This window comes from Fragaria vesca, linkage group LG4 (genome assembly GCF_000184155.1).
Source record: "Fragaria vesca subsp. vesca linkage group LG4, FraVesHawaii_1.0, whole genome shotgun sequence".
Classification (NCBI taxonomy): domain Eukaryota; kingdom Viridiplantae; phylum Streptophyta; class Magnoliopsida; order Rosales; family Rosaceae; genus Fragaria; species Fragaria vesca.
The window spans coordinates 19,790,296-19,806,930 of NC_020494.1; the positions used below are offsets into that span (position 1 = coordinate 19,790,296).

At 37.8% G+C, this 16,635-nt stretch overlaps 2 protein-coding genes across 2 annotated transcripts; one reads left to right on the top strand and one right to left on the bottom strand.

Annotated features, from left to right (window-relative positions):
• Nucleotides 1-6,414: 6,414 nt before the first annotated feature.
• On the top strand, nt 6,415-12,082 carry LOC101313110 (chaperone protein ClpC, chloroplastic-like). The gene is made up of 10 exons (XM_004297448.1): nt 6,415-6,549; nt 7,200-7,773; nt 8,339-8,454; nt 8,543-8,665; nt 8,770-8,955; nt 9,064-9,279; nt 9,494-9,711; nt 10,063-10,138; nt 10,233-10,322; nt 10,591-12,082. Exons 2-10 carry the CDS (start codon nt 7,209-7,211, stop codon nt 11,767-11,769), a joined length of 2,769 nt encoding a protein of 922 aa, XP_004297496.1. The 5' UTR covers nt 6,415-6,549; nt 7,200-7,208; the 3' UTR covers nt 11,770-12,082.
• A 1,249-nt stretch (nt 12,083-13,331) lies between these two features.
• Nucleotides 13,332-16,623, bottom strand: LOC101313405. Its single transcript, XM_004297449.1, has 4 exons — nt 16,355-16,623; nt 14,650-14,883; nt 14,108-14,560; nt 13,332-14,025 (listed from the first exon to the last, which is right to left on the bottom strand). The coding sequence occupies exons 1-4, from the start codon at nt 16,513-16,515 to the stop codon at nt 14,019-14,021; spliced, it is 855 nt and encodes a 284-aa protein (XP_004297497.1). The 5' UTR covers nt 16,516-16,623; the 3' UTR covers nt 13,332-14,018.
• Nucleotides 16,624-16,635: the final 12 nt, after the last annotated feature.

Genomic DNA, 16,635 nt, shown 5'->3' on the forward strand with positions numbered 1-16,635 from the left:
CTCTCTCTCTCTCTCTCTCTCTCTCTCTCTCTCTCTCTCTTATATCAGAAACCTTATCACCATTTGTAGTTATGTAATGATTACTCTGTTTTGGTTTTGGTGCAGGGTTAACGGTTAGTGAAGCTCTCAGGAAGGATAAGCGTCACAAAAGCAAAGGTAACTTCAGCGTCCTGCTAAGCTTCTAGCTGTTTGTGTAATCGTGTATGAGAGAAGAAGCCCAATTCCTGCAAAGGGTGCTCTGTAATTTGCAGAAAATCTTCAACTGATTATGGATGATTGTGATGATGAGAGTGGGAGTTAATATGCTTTTGGGGGAGTTCCCCATTAAGTAACAACGGTTTGTTGGTCACATTTTTTCTTCCTTTCCTTATCTTGTCTTAACAAACTCATAATTTCACTTTGAATTTCTAAAAAAAAAGGTTGTTTTATTTTGTTACCATATTAGGAATATGTAATAACTAATAAGATGTATGGTGCAAGTGTATGAGCTACTAAATTGTGGCTCTGTTTCACGAAAGAAAAACATAGTCTATTACTCATAAAACAGAGGTTTCAAAGTTTTGACTCATCAAGGATCTTGTATTGAAACTTACGGTTTTACATTGAATTGAGTTGAATAGAACGTAGTTTTGATTATGAATTTGTGTGAAATTGTCACTCAGTTAAGGAAATTCTGAGAAATCGTTTTGTCTAAAGTTGCATTTTGAGCACATAGTTTCATATTGTTCTGTTTGTTTGATTAACAAGAGAACTATATTTATTTTACTTTTTTTCTTACCAAATCAAGAATATGTAATAGTGTATCACGCAAGTATATGAGCTACTAAATTGTGGCTTTGTGTCACGGATAAAAAACAGAGTCTAATATTGATGAAATAACTTCAAATTTTTGAATCGTTATAATTTTTGCGTTGAATTTTACGATTTCACAACAAATGAGTTAAACGGGTCATGGTTTTGATTATTACCATAAGCAAAAGCAAGACAAACAAATAATCCTCTTTTTTCGGCTTGCGTAGAGGTTAATCAAATTGTTGGCCTTTGGATTTTATTTGGTCTTAAAAGCATCTCCAATAGGTTCCCCAAATTCTTGGTACAAATTATCTAAAACTTTCTCTAAAATAAGGAATATATATTTGCAGCAAACTCTATAATGAAATATTCAAAACAGATAAGATGTTATCATGGTGGAGATGAGTAAATGAGTAAATGTGGCTATTTGTGTTATTTTTGTATTATAATTAAAAGCACATAAGGACCACAAAGATAATCATTCAAAATCCAAGGTAGAAAAACTCTAAATTGAACTCCAATGGGTTCCTTGTCCCTGAAGGCTCAATTACTCTTAAGGTCTTGGTGTTCATAAGATTCACATGTTAAATTTGATCAACATAGTTGTCAAAACCCTATGGTACTCAACAATTTCAGAAACTCATTACACTTCTACACACCACTTTGTTGTTTTTTGAATATGAATAGTCTCAAGCATGTAAGAAACATGAAAGGCATTACTGCAGTCAATTTTAGGAAATTACTGACAATCACATCCCTTTACTTTCAAATTTTGAATGAATGAAAGCCTAAGGTCCTGGTTTTGCTATCAATCTGAGCTTCTGAAGGATAGGCTGTATGATATTTAAGGTGTGCTCAGACTCTCAGTGGTCCCAAAGGTAATGGTACATGTCCTATTCAAAGATAAAAATAACCATTCTTTGCTGAATTATTTTTTGTATTTTTGCTGAATTTATTTTCATGCATTTGGCCAGAAGCAGAGTGGACATGTTATACAGCTTCATGTCCCAAAATATGTAAACATTACATGTTACATGAACTGTGATATAAAGCGTTTAAGATGTGTTATACTGAAATTTAGGATCAATTTAGTAAGCTAATCAAAATTGGTAAGATGGGTGTGTGAAGAGTTTATGCTTGTAACTTGTCTTGGGCATGTCGACATGATATGAGTAGAGTTGGTTAACTTAGTTTGATATATATTGTTTATTTTTTACGTTGCTTGACGTTTTATTGTTTTTATATTATAATGATTATCTGTGATAATAGGTAGTAATCATGATGAGACGTTTCTTTTCAATCTTTATCCAAAGTTCAGGCTTTTTGGTTTAAATTCATGATTTTCGTAGGTAGTTTAGTAAAAAACACACCAGCTTAATAGCTTAATTAATATCATTATCTACCGTGACGATAAACGTGTATAAACGTACAAACTTGAAACACTTACATATACAACAAACTAATTCACGCTTTTTTACATTAAACGGCCGAAAGCTGCATATTTTGTATAACAAATGATGATTGCATCTTAATAAAGAAGATGCTACCGTTTCAATAACTATATGCTTATCGATAATCTATACTTCTGCAATTTAAAGTTACAAAGATTTACTCGGAGTACTACACTAATATAAATATATGTGGTAATTGTTTATAACTACGTCCATGTTTACCAAATCACTAACCGACCAAAAAATTTATGCTCAATCACCGTTGGATATAAATATAAGAGATTGAGCAAAATTTATTTAGTGGATTAGTGACCAGATGAACATGGTTAATAATAATTTCTCTATAACTCAGATCTATGTATCAGTAGGATTTAGTAATCTTAAGTCATCTAACAACAAGCAAAGTATATAGACACCCTACCAGATACATCGATCATACTTGTAGGGTTTGTGCTTATGATCTTCGAGATTTAGCAAAAGCCAAGTCTTCTACTAGTAATTAATGGCTAACCCATATGAGGGTTAAGTTTCAAACATTCAATTCTGTAACTTGCTTCATACTCGTATTTTCGTAAGACATTGCATCATCTAGCTAGATCTATAGGGTAAGGGCCAGACTTATTCGACCTTGTATTAGAAATCTGAGGCATATGGTTGAGTGACACAATTGAATTGAATGCAAAGACTGTTGATGCAAAGAGATGGATTCAAATAAAGAAGTAAAGAGCTTAGCTAGCCTCCCATAAAGATGAACAATTTGCAGCCAGGAAGGACAGGAGGGTAGTAGTGCAGTACCTTCTTTCTGGGTAGCTCCAGAAAAAAAGAGAGAAGAATTTTCGAAAATTTAAACTTGATTGAAGAATTAGTAGGGAAGCCAGGTATCCCGTGATTTCTTTCAGTTTCACCGCACCTACTATCTAATCCAATCCCAGTATTATGTCACCTCTCTTTCACTATTTCTCTTTCAATTTTGCTCTCTCCTTTCCTTTTCAGAATCTGTGGTTGCTCAACTGTTGCTTCCTTCCCATCTCCATCCGACCATCTCTCTATCTTTGAGTCTTTGCCCTTGCCCCTCGTTCTAGTGCCATTGCCATATATGCTTCCACCTTTCTATTTTGGACTTTGGTATTGTACCAATCAAACACTATTTGGACCTTGGTATATGGCTCAAATCTCATGCATGTATTCAAACGTCAAAGTTGGGTGTGTAAACCTATCAATGAAATCTAAACTTGTATGTTCGCATTAGAGTTGTGAAGAAAAGTAAAACATGTACTACGATCACATAGACGAACTTTCAAAGGTTAGTTTATTTAGGAATGTGAAATTTACATACCCAAACTGAAATCCACACACAATTTTTTATTTTTTGGTTAACACATTCACAAAAGACAAAATTTGAGTCATTAAAAGACAAAATTTAAGTCATTAAAAGACAAAATTTAAGTTACCAAAGAAGGAAAAAATGTGTGTGGACTTTAATTTAAGATGTGGATTTCACAACCCAAAAAACAAGCGAGACTCTTTTATAAGTTTTATTTGTTTTGATAACCATGTCGTAGTATTGCTAACAAGTGATGACACAAATGCACAATATTAGAGAGGGATATAACACTTGAACCTTAAGAATCAGAGATAAAATAAATATCTTCAGATTTTGAACTTAAATCATAAAACTCACACAATTAAACAAAAACCACTGCAACACTTTGATCGCTTCAAATTTCGAACTTAGATTAGAAAACTCACACAACTAAACAAAAATAGCGCATAGATACCGACCTTTTAGTACTTGCAAAACAACCTTAAAAAAGCCATCTTCGTAAGATTTAGGAAAATGATGTATATAGATTTTTGTATAAGTTACTAGATTATCAAATTGATACCATATTAATGAAATGGACCCACTGAATCTATGAAATAGCGCATATATGGCAAGTGGGAGTGATATGTGGACCTGAGTGGAAGTGTGTAGTTAAAATTTGAGAGAGAGATTAAAGGGAAAACGACAAGAATTTTAATTTAGGTGCAGAGCTGGGGGTTCCTTCGGCTTTGGAAAAGAGAAAGAGACTCTGCCTTTAATATTTCTCGACTATCCTCGTGAGTTTGGGACATTGGCATAAAAGACTGCCCTTCCTTTGGGTTACCCTACACCCTATAATGCATCATTTTCACTACTTTGGAAATCCAAGGTTCATCAATAAAAGGGTTAGAGAATTTATTTGGGTTAGTACACTATGCTGCCATGGTCTATGCCTCTAAAACACGGGGAAGATAGAAGCCCGAAACGACTATGATATCGACTAATTTGACCCGATCCGTCCAGACTGGTCTTCTTTTTAAGTGTCTGCCAGCTACATGGACGGATAGGAATGGGCGCATAGTTATGTATTAATGTGGAACTCCTTCGAAGGGATGAATTTGTGTAGGGATGGTTGAGAGAGTCGTTGATTGAGACCAATTTTGATTTATCCGCTAGAACTTTAGGTTACTAATATACTAGAAATGTTTTTTTTGTTTTTTTTGAAAGGAATATACTAGAAATGTTATTAGCATGAAGGATCATAGACATGTACACAACAACCTCTAATACAGTGATTTTAGGAGGAAACATGGCTCGACGGTTTGGGCCTGGTCATTAGAATGCGGATTCCGGAGGATTATCATAGCCCTAATGTTGATGGGGCATTTTGCCACACCTTTCCTATAGAAGGTTGTGGCCCAACCTTATTCAGGCATGACCCAATGAGCCCAACTAAGCTAATATGTGCAAGTGCCAGTGCTACAACAAATTCAGAAGAATAAGAAAAATACCTGGCAGATCTTCACAACTTCACAAATGGACCAATGAGGCCTGTGGAATTCAAGAAGAACATCGACAGAGAAGGGTTTCTCATTTTGAACAATATTTTCTATTCATACTTATAAATTATCGATAAAATATATGAGACGTTAAAAAATCTAATATCATCGAAGAGAAATGAGGTTTGAACTTGACACATCTATAAACATTTTGTTAAAGAGAAATGATGTGCTAGTCGGCACGAAACTTCCTATTGATGAATATATACCAAAATACTGAACAAATACGTAAATTTGCCTTGGTGCAACAGTGTACACCAGGAAATGTGTTGTGGATTCCTAGTACCACACACCATGATCGGGCCACATCATCCACCCATTAGCCCTAATATGGCCCTCATAAACATCCGAAACAGTAGAGAATTCTTTCCCTTTCATCAAAAGGGCAAAGAACAATGTTTTGTTTTATGAAATGAAGAAGGGAAAAAAAAAAACCAAAATTATGGTCGTTGGAGTTACAACAAGGCCAAAATTAAGGCTGCCGCCCCATTAGGCTTAACACTACTTTGATATTTTTAGAGAGATGCAAACAATCTAACCCATCCTAATCATTGGAACTTGTCAAACAAGCCCTCAAAGGCCTCCCCATTTAGTTTTTCCACTCCATCTAAATACTTGATATTTACTCCATTAATATCCAAATTTTCAAAAAAGAGTTAAATCTATTCATACGTTGTTGTTGTTGTTTTTTTTTTTTTCTTCTGAGTTAAAAGCTTGTTTTTATGTTTGGTGATCCGATTCAGTTACTGTAACCTTCTTTCGTAGGATATACTTGTATACGATTCAACATAATGCGATTCATGTTACACATTCATATCCAATATGTATACATCTAGGCCTAACCCCTCGAACAAAAATATGTAATTTAACATAGATTTCTCTCTACTCAAACTACTTAAAAATAAGGTTTTCCTAATAAATCCAAGCAAAAAAACTGGGCTGAAGCAACCGGTCTCGTGTACGGCTTTGCTACAGAGAGAGCCCAAAAGCGACGCATACACACGCGTCCCCTTCCATGCACCTAATTTCTGTGGCGAATAAAGACCTACGTCTCGAGGGCAATACCGTCACCCGTTAAAATATCTCGGGGCAAGATAGGGACTCCTGTCAACATTGACTTACAGATAACACCCCCTATCTAAAATCTTACAACTCCATCCTACGTGGCCGCATCACGCACCGTCTATATTAAGCATCAGCACCCTGTAGCCTTATCGTGTGGGCGAGGGTGCATGAAGGGTGATGCAGGCGCAGAGATAGAAAGGGGTGGCAAGAACTAGTTTAAGACCACATCCTCTATCGGCCGACCATATCAGAATTCTAAGAATAGGGTCTCTCTTCTTCAGACCCTCTTCTCTTTCTCTCTCTAGTCCTCCTTTTTGGGTGGTTTAAAGTTTGCTTCTTTTCGAGGGTTGGAGGTTAATCCAGGAGCGAGAAGATTTAGGTGAGCTTTTCGTTTCGTTTCGTTTGCTTATTGGGTTTTGTTAGAAACTAGGGTTTTTGGGTTCGATTTCGATTTGGGTTTTTGTTTCTGATGTTTGGTATGCAGTTTTTCAATTCGTGCTTTTTGGATTCATGGGTTGCTTTCGATTTTGAGTATTTGTTTGTCTGTGTTGTGGGTATTTGAGCTTGGGTGTTGTTCAGTCTCTGATTTTGTTGGTGTATATAGTGCTTATAGTTTTATCTGTTAGATTTTTTCTGTTTGAAGTGTTTTTTGCTTTTTTCCGAATTGAGATGGGTTTTAGGCTCTGTAGGATGTGTCGTTTGAGATTTTGTTGGAGCTTGATAGGTCACTTGTATGCTGGATTTTGGTGATTTTAATTGGTGTTGTGGTTTTGGGAAGAGAGGAACGTAGTGTCGAAAGGGTTTTGTGCTTTTGTGTGTAGTGAATATGTATGCTTGGTGTTGATAGGAGTTTTGAATCCTCGAATATATTGAGGGTTGTGCTTTTTAGTGACTGGGTGTGGCTTGATGAATTTGAATACATTATGCTTGTTACATTAGTGCTGAGTTTTTTGCTAGAGTTGGTTTTGATTATTTTCTGTTGTTATGGTGTTGAAATGGAACCTAATTTGAGTTTGCTTGGTGCTGCAGGTGGGTATCATGGCTAGGGTTTTGGTTCACTCTACTAATATTCCTGGTCTGGTTGCCGGGCAAAGGCTTGGTCAATCTAAAGGCTCTGGAAATGCTAGAAGGTCAACGAAGATGATGTGCTCTTTACGAACTCCTGCTTTGAGAATTAGCAGTTTCTCGGGACTCCGTAGTGTTAATGCGTTAGATATCATGGCGAGGCCTGGGCAAGACTTATATTCTAAGGTGGGAGTAGCTATCTCATCCCGGCGTCGAAAGGCCAGCAGATGTGTGCCTAAAGCTATGTTTGAGCGCTTCACGGAAAAGGCAATAAAGGTTATTATGCTTGCACAAGAGGAAGCAAGGCGACTTGGTCACAACTTCGTTGGTACTGAGCAGATACTCTTGGGTCTTATTGGTGAAGGAACTGGAATTGCTGCCAAGGTCCTTAAATCTATGGGAATCAATCTTAAAGATGCACGCGTTGAAGTGGAAAAGATCATTGGAAGGGGCAGTGGCTTTGTTGCTGTTGAAATCCCATTCACTCCTCGTGCAAAGCGAGTTCTGGAACTGTCGCTGGAGGAAGCTCGCCAACTAGGTATATAATAGTATTCTGTTTGTTAAATATAAAAAGAAAACATGATAGTAGCTTATAAGAAGCATCAACTTTCTCATTCGTGCATTTTGAGGTCATCTCGGTGTTTGTGGTGATTTTCAAGTTTAATTCTTCATTTAGTAGGTCCAGCATTGTATGTGGACTGTATTCTAACAACATAATCTTCGTGGAGTCAACTGACAGTTCATTGAATAACCTTAACTTAGTTTGGATCCATATATGGCCTTGGAGACAAATGTAGGTTATTGAAGATAGATTGCAACATGACCAGAGAAAGAAAATGAAAAAGTGGAGCATATAAATATATTTCAAATATTTTTGCATGGACTTAAATGTCTGTGGTTAAATAACTTTGACCCTAACTATATTCATTGTCTATTTACCATCTTGGGTTGCTTTCCATTGTTACTTCATTTTCTTGCTTATGTCTTTTGATTCTATACATATTAGTAAGCTTTTGCTCCTTTGTGTAGAAATAAGTCTCTCTTATCTAAAGTATTGAGATACCTTTTGGGTTAACTAAGATACCTTATCTGGTGAATTTCAGGTCATAACTATATTGGATCTGAGCACTTGCTTCTGGGACTGCTTCGGGAAGGTGAGGGTGTGGCAGCTCGTGTTCTTGAGAATTTAGGTGCTGACCCCAGCAATATTCGCACACAGGCAAGCTAGTGTTCCTGGGTTTATCTTTCTTTCCAGAGCAATTCATCACAGCGGATATAGTCATGAAAGTCTATTTTGGTTTGAGCAGGTTATTCGTATGGTGGGTGAGAGCACAGAAGCTGTTGGTGTTGGAGCTGGACAGGGAACTAGTGGCAACAAGATGCCAACTCTAGAGGAGTATGGAACCAATTTGACTAAGCTAGCAGAGGAGGTAAATTGTGACACCTTTTTTGTTTTTTATTTATTTTGATTTATCACGTTGCTGCTTTAATTTTGAGAAGGCTTATTTAATATCTTTTATTTGCCCATTTTCAGGGAAAGCTGGATCCTGTTGTTGGAAGACAACCTCAAATTGAACGCGTTGTCCAAATTTTGGGCAGGCGAACAAAGAACAATCCCTGCCTTATTGGAGAGCCTGGCGTTGGGAAGACTGCAATTGCAGAAGGTCTTGCTCAACGAATTGCAAGTGGCGATGTGCCTGAAACAATAGAGGGAAAGAAGGTGAGTTAGTGTATTTGGGTTTAAGCAAGTTCATATTATTTTGTAAAATCAATACAGTAGTTATACATTTGAGAGCAAACGAATAACACATATTACCTGCGCATATAGGTTATCACTCTGGATATGGGTCTTCTTGTTGCTGGTACTAAATACCGTGGAGAGTTTGAGGAAAGATTAAAGAAGCTAATGGAGGAAATCAAACAAAGTGATGAGATAATCTTGTTTATTGATGAGGTGCACACTCTAATTGGAGCAGGAGCAGCAGAAGGTGCAATTGATGCTGCAAATATATTAAAACCAGCCCTGGCAAGAGGTGAACTGCAGGTAATTTCTTCTTTTTAAAACGATGCATTTACAGAATGATAATCAAGTTCTTCTTTGTGCTTTATTGTTATTGGAAAGTGCAATTGTAATTGTGATGATTGTTGGCTTTCAAGATTTATATCTATGTACTGGTTTTGGGTGCTTTGGATTCTTGTTGATTTAAGAATGATGGAGTTCGTGCATTCAATTATTGAGTTTTGTCTCTATGCTGCAGTGTATTGGAGCCACCACTCTTGATGAATACAGAAAACACATTGAGAAAGACCCTGCATTGGAAAGACGTTTTCAACCTGTTAAAGTTCCTGAACCAACTGTGGACGAAACTATACAGATTTTGCGAGGGCTCCGGGAGCGATATGAGATTCACCACAAACTCCGGTATACTGATGAAGCTCTGATTTCTGCTGCCCAGCTATCATACCAGTACATCAGGTAGGCATCTCTCCACTTAGCAGAATTATATTTGTCTTGCATTGCTACCTCTTGGGCATTCTACTGTTGTTGAATCCGGTAGACATTGCTGCCTTGATTCTGGTAGAACATTGTTGCCTTGAATCCGGTAGACATTGTAGCCTTGTATCTGGTAGATATTGTTGCCTGGCTGCTAATTTAGCTTGCATAAACAGTGGTGTATTAAGTACTCCGTAGTCTGTACACATTTAGGATATGTACAGCAATTAACTGATTTTTTATGTTTGTAGTGATGCTAACTACTACTATCCTTCTACGCATATCTAGTGAAATATATAATTTCGTTCTGATTGTCAATCTTGTTTTCTATAGTGATCGATTTCTACCTGATAAAGCAATCGACTTGATTGATGAAGCTGGATCTCGAGTTCGCCTTCGTCATGCACAGGTAGGACCTCACTTTTTAGTATAAAGTCCATACAGGCACCATCGTTCATCTCAGGGATCTTTGAGTTGACGTGACCTATATGATCTTTTTGCAGCTACCTGAAGAAGCTAGAGAACTTGACAAGGAACTGAGACAGATTACCAAGGAGAAGAATGAAGCTGTACGGAGCCAAGACTTTGAAAAGGTATAAATCTGTACATGTTGGATCAGTATGTATGCTGAAGTTGTAAATCATTCTATGCTGAAGTTGTAAATCACTCTTGTTGCAAATATACTAAGCAGATTAGTAATGAATCTATATAAGATTGCTGCTTGAAATATTGGTAAACTTTCAAGGTGACTAGGAGAAGAGATGATATGTATCCAGTGTGGTAGATTAGAAGTCTTGATTATTTTACTTGATTTATATAACAAGGTTCAACTGATTAAGCTGCCAACACTATCTTCCACAGGCTGGGGAGTTGCGTGACAGAGAAATGGACCTTAAGACACAGATCACTGCTATAACAGAGAAAGGCAAAGAGATGAGCAAGGCTGAGAGTGAGGCAGGGGATGTAGGACCTTTGGTAACCGAGGTGGATATTCAACATATCGTGGCCTCTTGGACAGGTATTCCTGTGGACAAAGTGTCAGCTGATGAATCCGATCGCCTCCTCAAGATGGAAGAGACCCTCCATACGCGAGTTATTGGTCAGGATGAAGCAGTCAAGGCTATCAGTCGTGCTATTCGCCGAGCCCGTGTTGGACTCAAGAATCCTAATCGTCCAATTGCCAGTTTCATCTTTTCTGGTCCAACTGGTGTTGGAAAATCCGAACTCGCAAAAGCTTTGGCTGCATACTACTTTGGTTCTCAAGAAGCCATGATCCGTCTTGATATGAGTGAATTCATGGAAAGGCACACTGTTTCAAAGCTTATTGGTTCACCTCCTGGTTATGTTGGTTACACTGAGGGAGGTCAGTTGACTGAAGCTGTTAGACGCCGTCCTTACACTGTGGTGCTTTTTGATGAGATTGAGAAGGCTCATCCGGATGTCTTCAACATGATGCTTCAAATTCTTGAGGATGGAAGATTGACAGACAGTAAGGGCAGAACTGTAGATTTCAAGAACACACTTCTGATCATGACTTCTAATGTTGGAAGCAGTGTAATTGAGAAAGGAGGCCGCCGTATAGGATTTGACCTTGATTACGATGAGAAGGACAGCAGTTACAATCGCATCAAGAGCTTGGTGACAGAGGAGTTGAAACAGTACTTTAGACCAGAGTTCCTAAATAGGTTGGATGAAATGATCGTCTTCCGCCAGCTCACAAAGTTAGAGGTGAAGGAAATAGCAGATATAATGCTGAAGGAGGTTTTTGAAAGGCTGAAGACTAAAGAGATAGAGCTTCAAGTGACAGAGAGGTTCAGAGATAGGGTGGTTGATGAAGGATACAATCCAAGCTATGGGGCAAGGCCTCTAAGAAGAGCTATAATGAGACTTCTGGAGGATAGCATGGCTGAGAAGATGCTAGCAAGGGAGATCAAAGAGGGTGACTCCGTTATTGTGGATGTCGATTCTGATGGGAATGTAACTGTGCTCAATGGTAACAGTGGTTCTGCTGGATCTTTGCCAGAGCCTGTTCCCGTTTGAAAGCTGACAGCACGCCACTTGAGCTCTCCTTTTTCCCAATATGTTTGTAATTTTTCATTTGAACTTTCTCGTTAAAAGTAGTCTGTTTTCTTGGTAAGTTTTAGTCGGTAGTGGTAATTGAAAGCTGTTTATTGATGCTTGACTTGACTGATCAAGGCTGTACCAGTTATACAGAAGAATAGCATGCATAGTTCAGTCGCAGATGGTAGGGTTAGTATTTTTTTCTTTTTTTTCCTTCTTCCATAGTTGCGTTTGGTTGGTGGGAATGCTAGTATTTAGTATTTACAATAAAAGAACATAATTTGATCATTGCATAGCTGACTACCTGGATTCTGTAGTTTTATTTGCTTGGGTATGATGAGATCATTGATTAAGGGAAGAACGAAAGCAAAAGAACACAGATAACTAAGAAGATTTCATATTCATTTCATACCCATAACTGGGAAAGAGATTACAACTTAAAGAGGAAGAGAACAGATACAGACAAAAAGGAGTGCAGCTACTTGGCTCTATGCTACTCAGGAGGTCTTTAGAATTCTGCTGGGTGTCCATAGTAATTACTGCATAGAGACAAAGTGTAGTTGATCCATCTTGGGTTACTGGTAACGAAGGATTAAGAAATGTGATTGCAACAGGGTATGTCTCAAGTTTTTCGCCATTAACGATCATTGCTGTTTGTTTAACTTGGAATTCACTTTCCTTCAACGGAATTAACTGTTACAAATTGTATTCAATTTACTATACTCGCTCGCTAAATTCTTTTTCGATTATACAATATGAATAGGTTAGAGACTACACAATACAAACAATTAAGGATGAATAGGCTAGAGACTACATACACTTGAGCACAAGAGAGTGAAGAGACCACACACTTAAGCACAAGAGACTACAAACACTTTTGAGGATGAATAGGAAAATTAACATATTCTACAGCTTAATTCCAAACCTCCATGGGTGAGCCTACATATTATTGTGACTGAAATTTAGACTTTGTCCATTTGAACATGGAACAGAAAGAACCAAAAAAAGCTAAGCAGAGAACCCAACACCTGTAAAAGCTCACACCCTCCCTCCCTATCAACTAAATCTATCACACCCTGTATGCAGTTCAGATGTCCTTGACAGTCTCACAAATGCCTCAGTCTTGGGAGCTTCTTTAGGCTCCTGTATAGTGGCAGCCACATTCCATAAGGGCTCCTGTATAGTAGGAGTGGGACTCAGACTTTCACAGAAGTTGGCGGTTCGTTTACTTCTTGTGGCAGTCCAGATTGAGAGACAAAAAAATCATCAGAATCTTTGACAAAATCTTGTGCTCCTTCACAATGAGGTTCTGCAGTAAGCAACCACAATGAGACTTAAAGAAGTTCAATCAAAACGAAACAAATTAAAGTCAACTGAAAAAGCATAAGCATCGCAACCAAGAAACCTGAAAGGTTTTCATGAAAGCAAAAGGAAATCAAATTAAACCAAAAGGAGAGAAGAATAATCTTAGCACAAATGAACCAAAAGGAAAACACATTAAAAATGATAAGATGGAAAGAAAAAAAAGGAACAACACGATATCAAACCAGGCGCACTACGTATGAGGTTTCTATTTTCCTTTGGATCTATGTTCCTCTATCTGTTTTTGCTATATACATTTAGATGCATACTTGGAGTTTGTCAGTGTTGTAAGGGTCAGATGGGATGGGGTGTAACTAATATCATGTTGCCCTTTTGAGCTCAGAGAACACAAAAGGGGGAGAAAGTAGAAGAAAGAAAATAAGCGGAAACATGAACCTGATATCGCAACGAGTACTACTTTATATTTCACAGGTAGTTTAATAGTTTAGTACTGACTGCTTACAGGTAAGTTACCTTCCTTGTAATTCTAAAGGAAACAATTAAAGTCATATCCACAAAAAGATATTTTAACAAAAACATATCTAACTTGAGTGAGTCTACGCAACTAGATATCAACAAAATCTGACATGACAAGAAGTATATCCTTAAAAGGAATGTGAATTGGACTTACCCTTAACAACTGAGCTCTCAGATTGTTCTGAGCAATCCATGGTATCTACAGAAAGTTCATCAATGCCAGAAGTCCTGGTGTTAACCTCACTGATTGCCGGATGCTATATATTGCAGCTGGAAGAAAAAAAAAACCTTGGCGAAAGGGCACAGAAGTTGTCAATTATTGGTAATGTCTGGAGCGAGCTTGGCCACTTTTAAAAATAATTAACTATCCCAATAAGTTAGGGAGGCCTTCAAGCTCTGCATGCAAAGAACAAAATGAATCCAGTTAAACAAGGCTATATAACAACACACAAGATAATCCAGTTAAGCAATAACTTACTTATAAAATTTGCGCAGTTTTGTGAAGTCCAAATCGACTCCACAATACTGGCAAAATTCAAACAGCATGAAGTTGATATCCGGGAAGTGATCATAAATGATTTCCAACATCTCTGTTTTGTCATAGATCTCCGTGTCAACCTTAATCTTTTGTTCGTTGAGGTGAAGGATGATATTCCTTACTAGTGCAGCCTCTTTAGCAGCAGTATTTTTGTAACTGCCCTTCACATACACTCTTAGAAGCTGAAGGTCCACCATTACAGTTTCAATAAGATCGATCCTCCTTCCATAGAACCTCCCTTCCCAGTGATTATACGCCTTGATCCATTTCTGTCCCTTACACCTATACTGGACCTTTCTGAACTTCAAATTCTCCACAACACGGGCAGGAAAGTCTGAGAGTTCTTCCTCACCTTGGTGGAAAGGGTGGAAATATATGTTTTTGAAGGCGCTCCTGAAACATACACAAACAAAACCAACGTCAATGTTTTGTATTTTACTCAGTGACTGTATATTTGAGGAATTGGGTTAACTGTTACTCACAGAAACATAGGCTGCCTCAGTTTCTGGTACAGGTCATCCCGTGCCCTAAATTCACCGTCTGTACCATGAACATCAATGAGATACTCCAGATAAAGGGTTGGATAATCTCTGCGACCGTTCAGACCTTCCAAAGGGAGGAAGGCCTTATTGTCTCTGATCCCTACATTTTTAGTACTCAACGATGGACAAGTTTCATTGTTTATCCATCGGTGCGTCAATGCTGTTAATACGTCCCTGGAAAATCAGACAACCATCAGTTGAGCAACATCCCATAACCCCCAAGACTTAAACTTTCTGTTTTGTTCTGAACATAATACAAATCGGAATGCTGTTATAGTAAGACTACATCTTGCATAAAATCATAAACAAATAGCCCATAACAGCCATCAGACTGATAACATTCATGGATTTATTGAAAGGAAATAGTAACGAAGAAGAAGACAGAAAGAAAAGAACGCAGAGAGAGATATCGACTACATTGTGAATGATCTGATTAATCCAAACAGTACTACAATTCCTACATATATAGGAGAATTATGCTAAAGACTGAAATACCCTTCTACATATATATCCCTATATTCCTAACACTCCCCCTCAACCATATGCTTGGGCACCAAGCATAATGGTTGCAATGCATCACAGCAGCAGAACTAATTCTCCTTCAATGGCCAACATAAGCATCGTCACTCAAGGCATTTCAGCAATAGTATCACAAGCTTCAATGAGAATGTTAATCGACCCCTTATGATCTGATATAGCAATAAGATGCACATGTAATGGATAGATGACAAATACACCAAGTTTGGAAGAAATAGCTGTAGCAGAGCAGGTCATAGAAGGCAGCCTTCTTGACAATTACCAATGCATATCAATCATCTCCAGAACAATACCAATACGAGTTCATGTCATCTAATAGACCCTTAAACTCACAAGCTTTTAATACAAGTGATTTGATCAAAACAGATCTCTAGCACAATAGAAGCTGCTGGACCATAATGATTCATGAAGTCATACTCACATTAGCTCCCATACTGCCATACATATAGTTCCAGCATAACTCATAACTCCATTAAGCACAGTTCAATATTGCCTTGAGTACCTTTAGATTTCCAAAAGAATTATAAAGCTCAGACTCCTCAGAGGGGCCATTGCCTGGTGGAAACGAAATCTGAACCAATTATAATCCTTTCTCTGATGTACCTACATTTCCCAAACAATCTTCTATAACCAAAGAAATTGAGGATCACTCCTAGTAGTTGTACTCGGCATGTGCCATGAATAACTCTATTGACTCACAAGATCAGAACAATCACACTGCTACAAAACTAACCATATATAGCTCACAATCCTTCACCATGGCTCTACTCTTATCTTTCAACTCTTATGTAGACTACATCTTTCACCCAGACTTAAACTTTCTGTTTTGTTCTGAACATAATACAAATCGGAATGCCGTTATAGTAGACTACATCTTGCATAAAAAAAAAAAAATTGCCCATAACAACCAAGACTTGATCCAAGACTTGATCTTTTTGGTTTTCTCTACACTTAATACACATATCCTACACATATCAACAATTCCCAAACAAAATCAAAATCAAAATTCATGCAGATCAAAATCAAATCCATATCAGAGTCAATGAGTACCAAACACATAAAAAAAATGAAACTTCCCCACAAGAACAAAGGTTTAAGATCTATTTACCGATCGTATTGCTGTAATAAGGGTTTGGCTTGTTTGAATAGAGCAATTCCGCGCCGATTCCTTACGTAATAGAATGTTGAGCCCTCCCATTCGATCACGTCTTGTACGCAGAGCATCTTGCTCACATTGTTGTGAGTGGCACATCTCTTGCGCTTCGTCATGCGCTGCTGATTGAGGGTTTCGGGTAATTTGGGGTTTAGGGCTTTGATCGAGAATAGGGTTTAGGGTTTTGATCGAGAATTGGGGTCGTTTTGTGACATAGTTGTGATGGAATCACTTCT

What these genes read in the sequence shown, in the direction of transcription:
- LOC101313110 (XM_004297448.1), top strand. Translation starts at nt 7,209, where the DNA reads ATGGCTAGGGTTTTGGTTCACTCTACTAATATTCCTGGTCTGGTTGCC. An exon ending in AAACAATAGAGGGAAAGAAG is followed by an intron (nt 8,956 to 9,063) that starts GTGAGTTAGTGT and finishes CTGCGCATATAG; the next exon opens with GTTATCACTCTGGATATGGG. An exon ending in TTCGCCTTCGTCATGCACAG is followed by an intron (nt 10,139 to 10,232) that starts GTAGGACCTCAC and finishes ATCTTTTTGCAG; the next exon opens with CTACCTGAAGAAGCTAGAGA.
- LOC101313405 (XM_004297449.1), bottom strand. Translation starts at nt 16,515, where the DNA reads ATGACGAAGCGCAAGAGATGTGCCACTCACAACAATGTGAGCAAGATG. An exon ending in TTATTACAGCAATACGATCG is followed by an intron (nt 14,884 to 16,354) that starts GTAAATAGATCT and finishes CTGATTTTCCAG; the next exon opens with GGACGTATTAACAGCATTGA. An exon ending in CTGAGGCAGCCTATGTTTCT is followed by an intron (nt 14,561 to 14,649) that starts GTGAGTAACAGT and finishes TGTATGTTTCAG; the next exon opens with GAGCGCCTTCAAAAACATAT.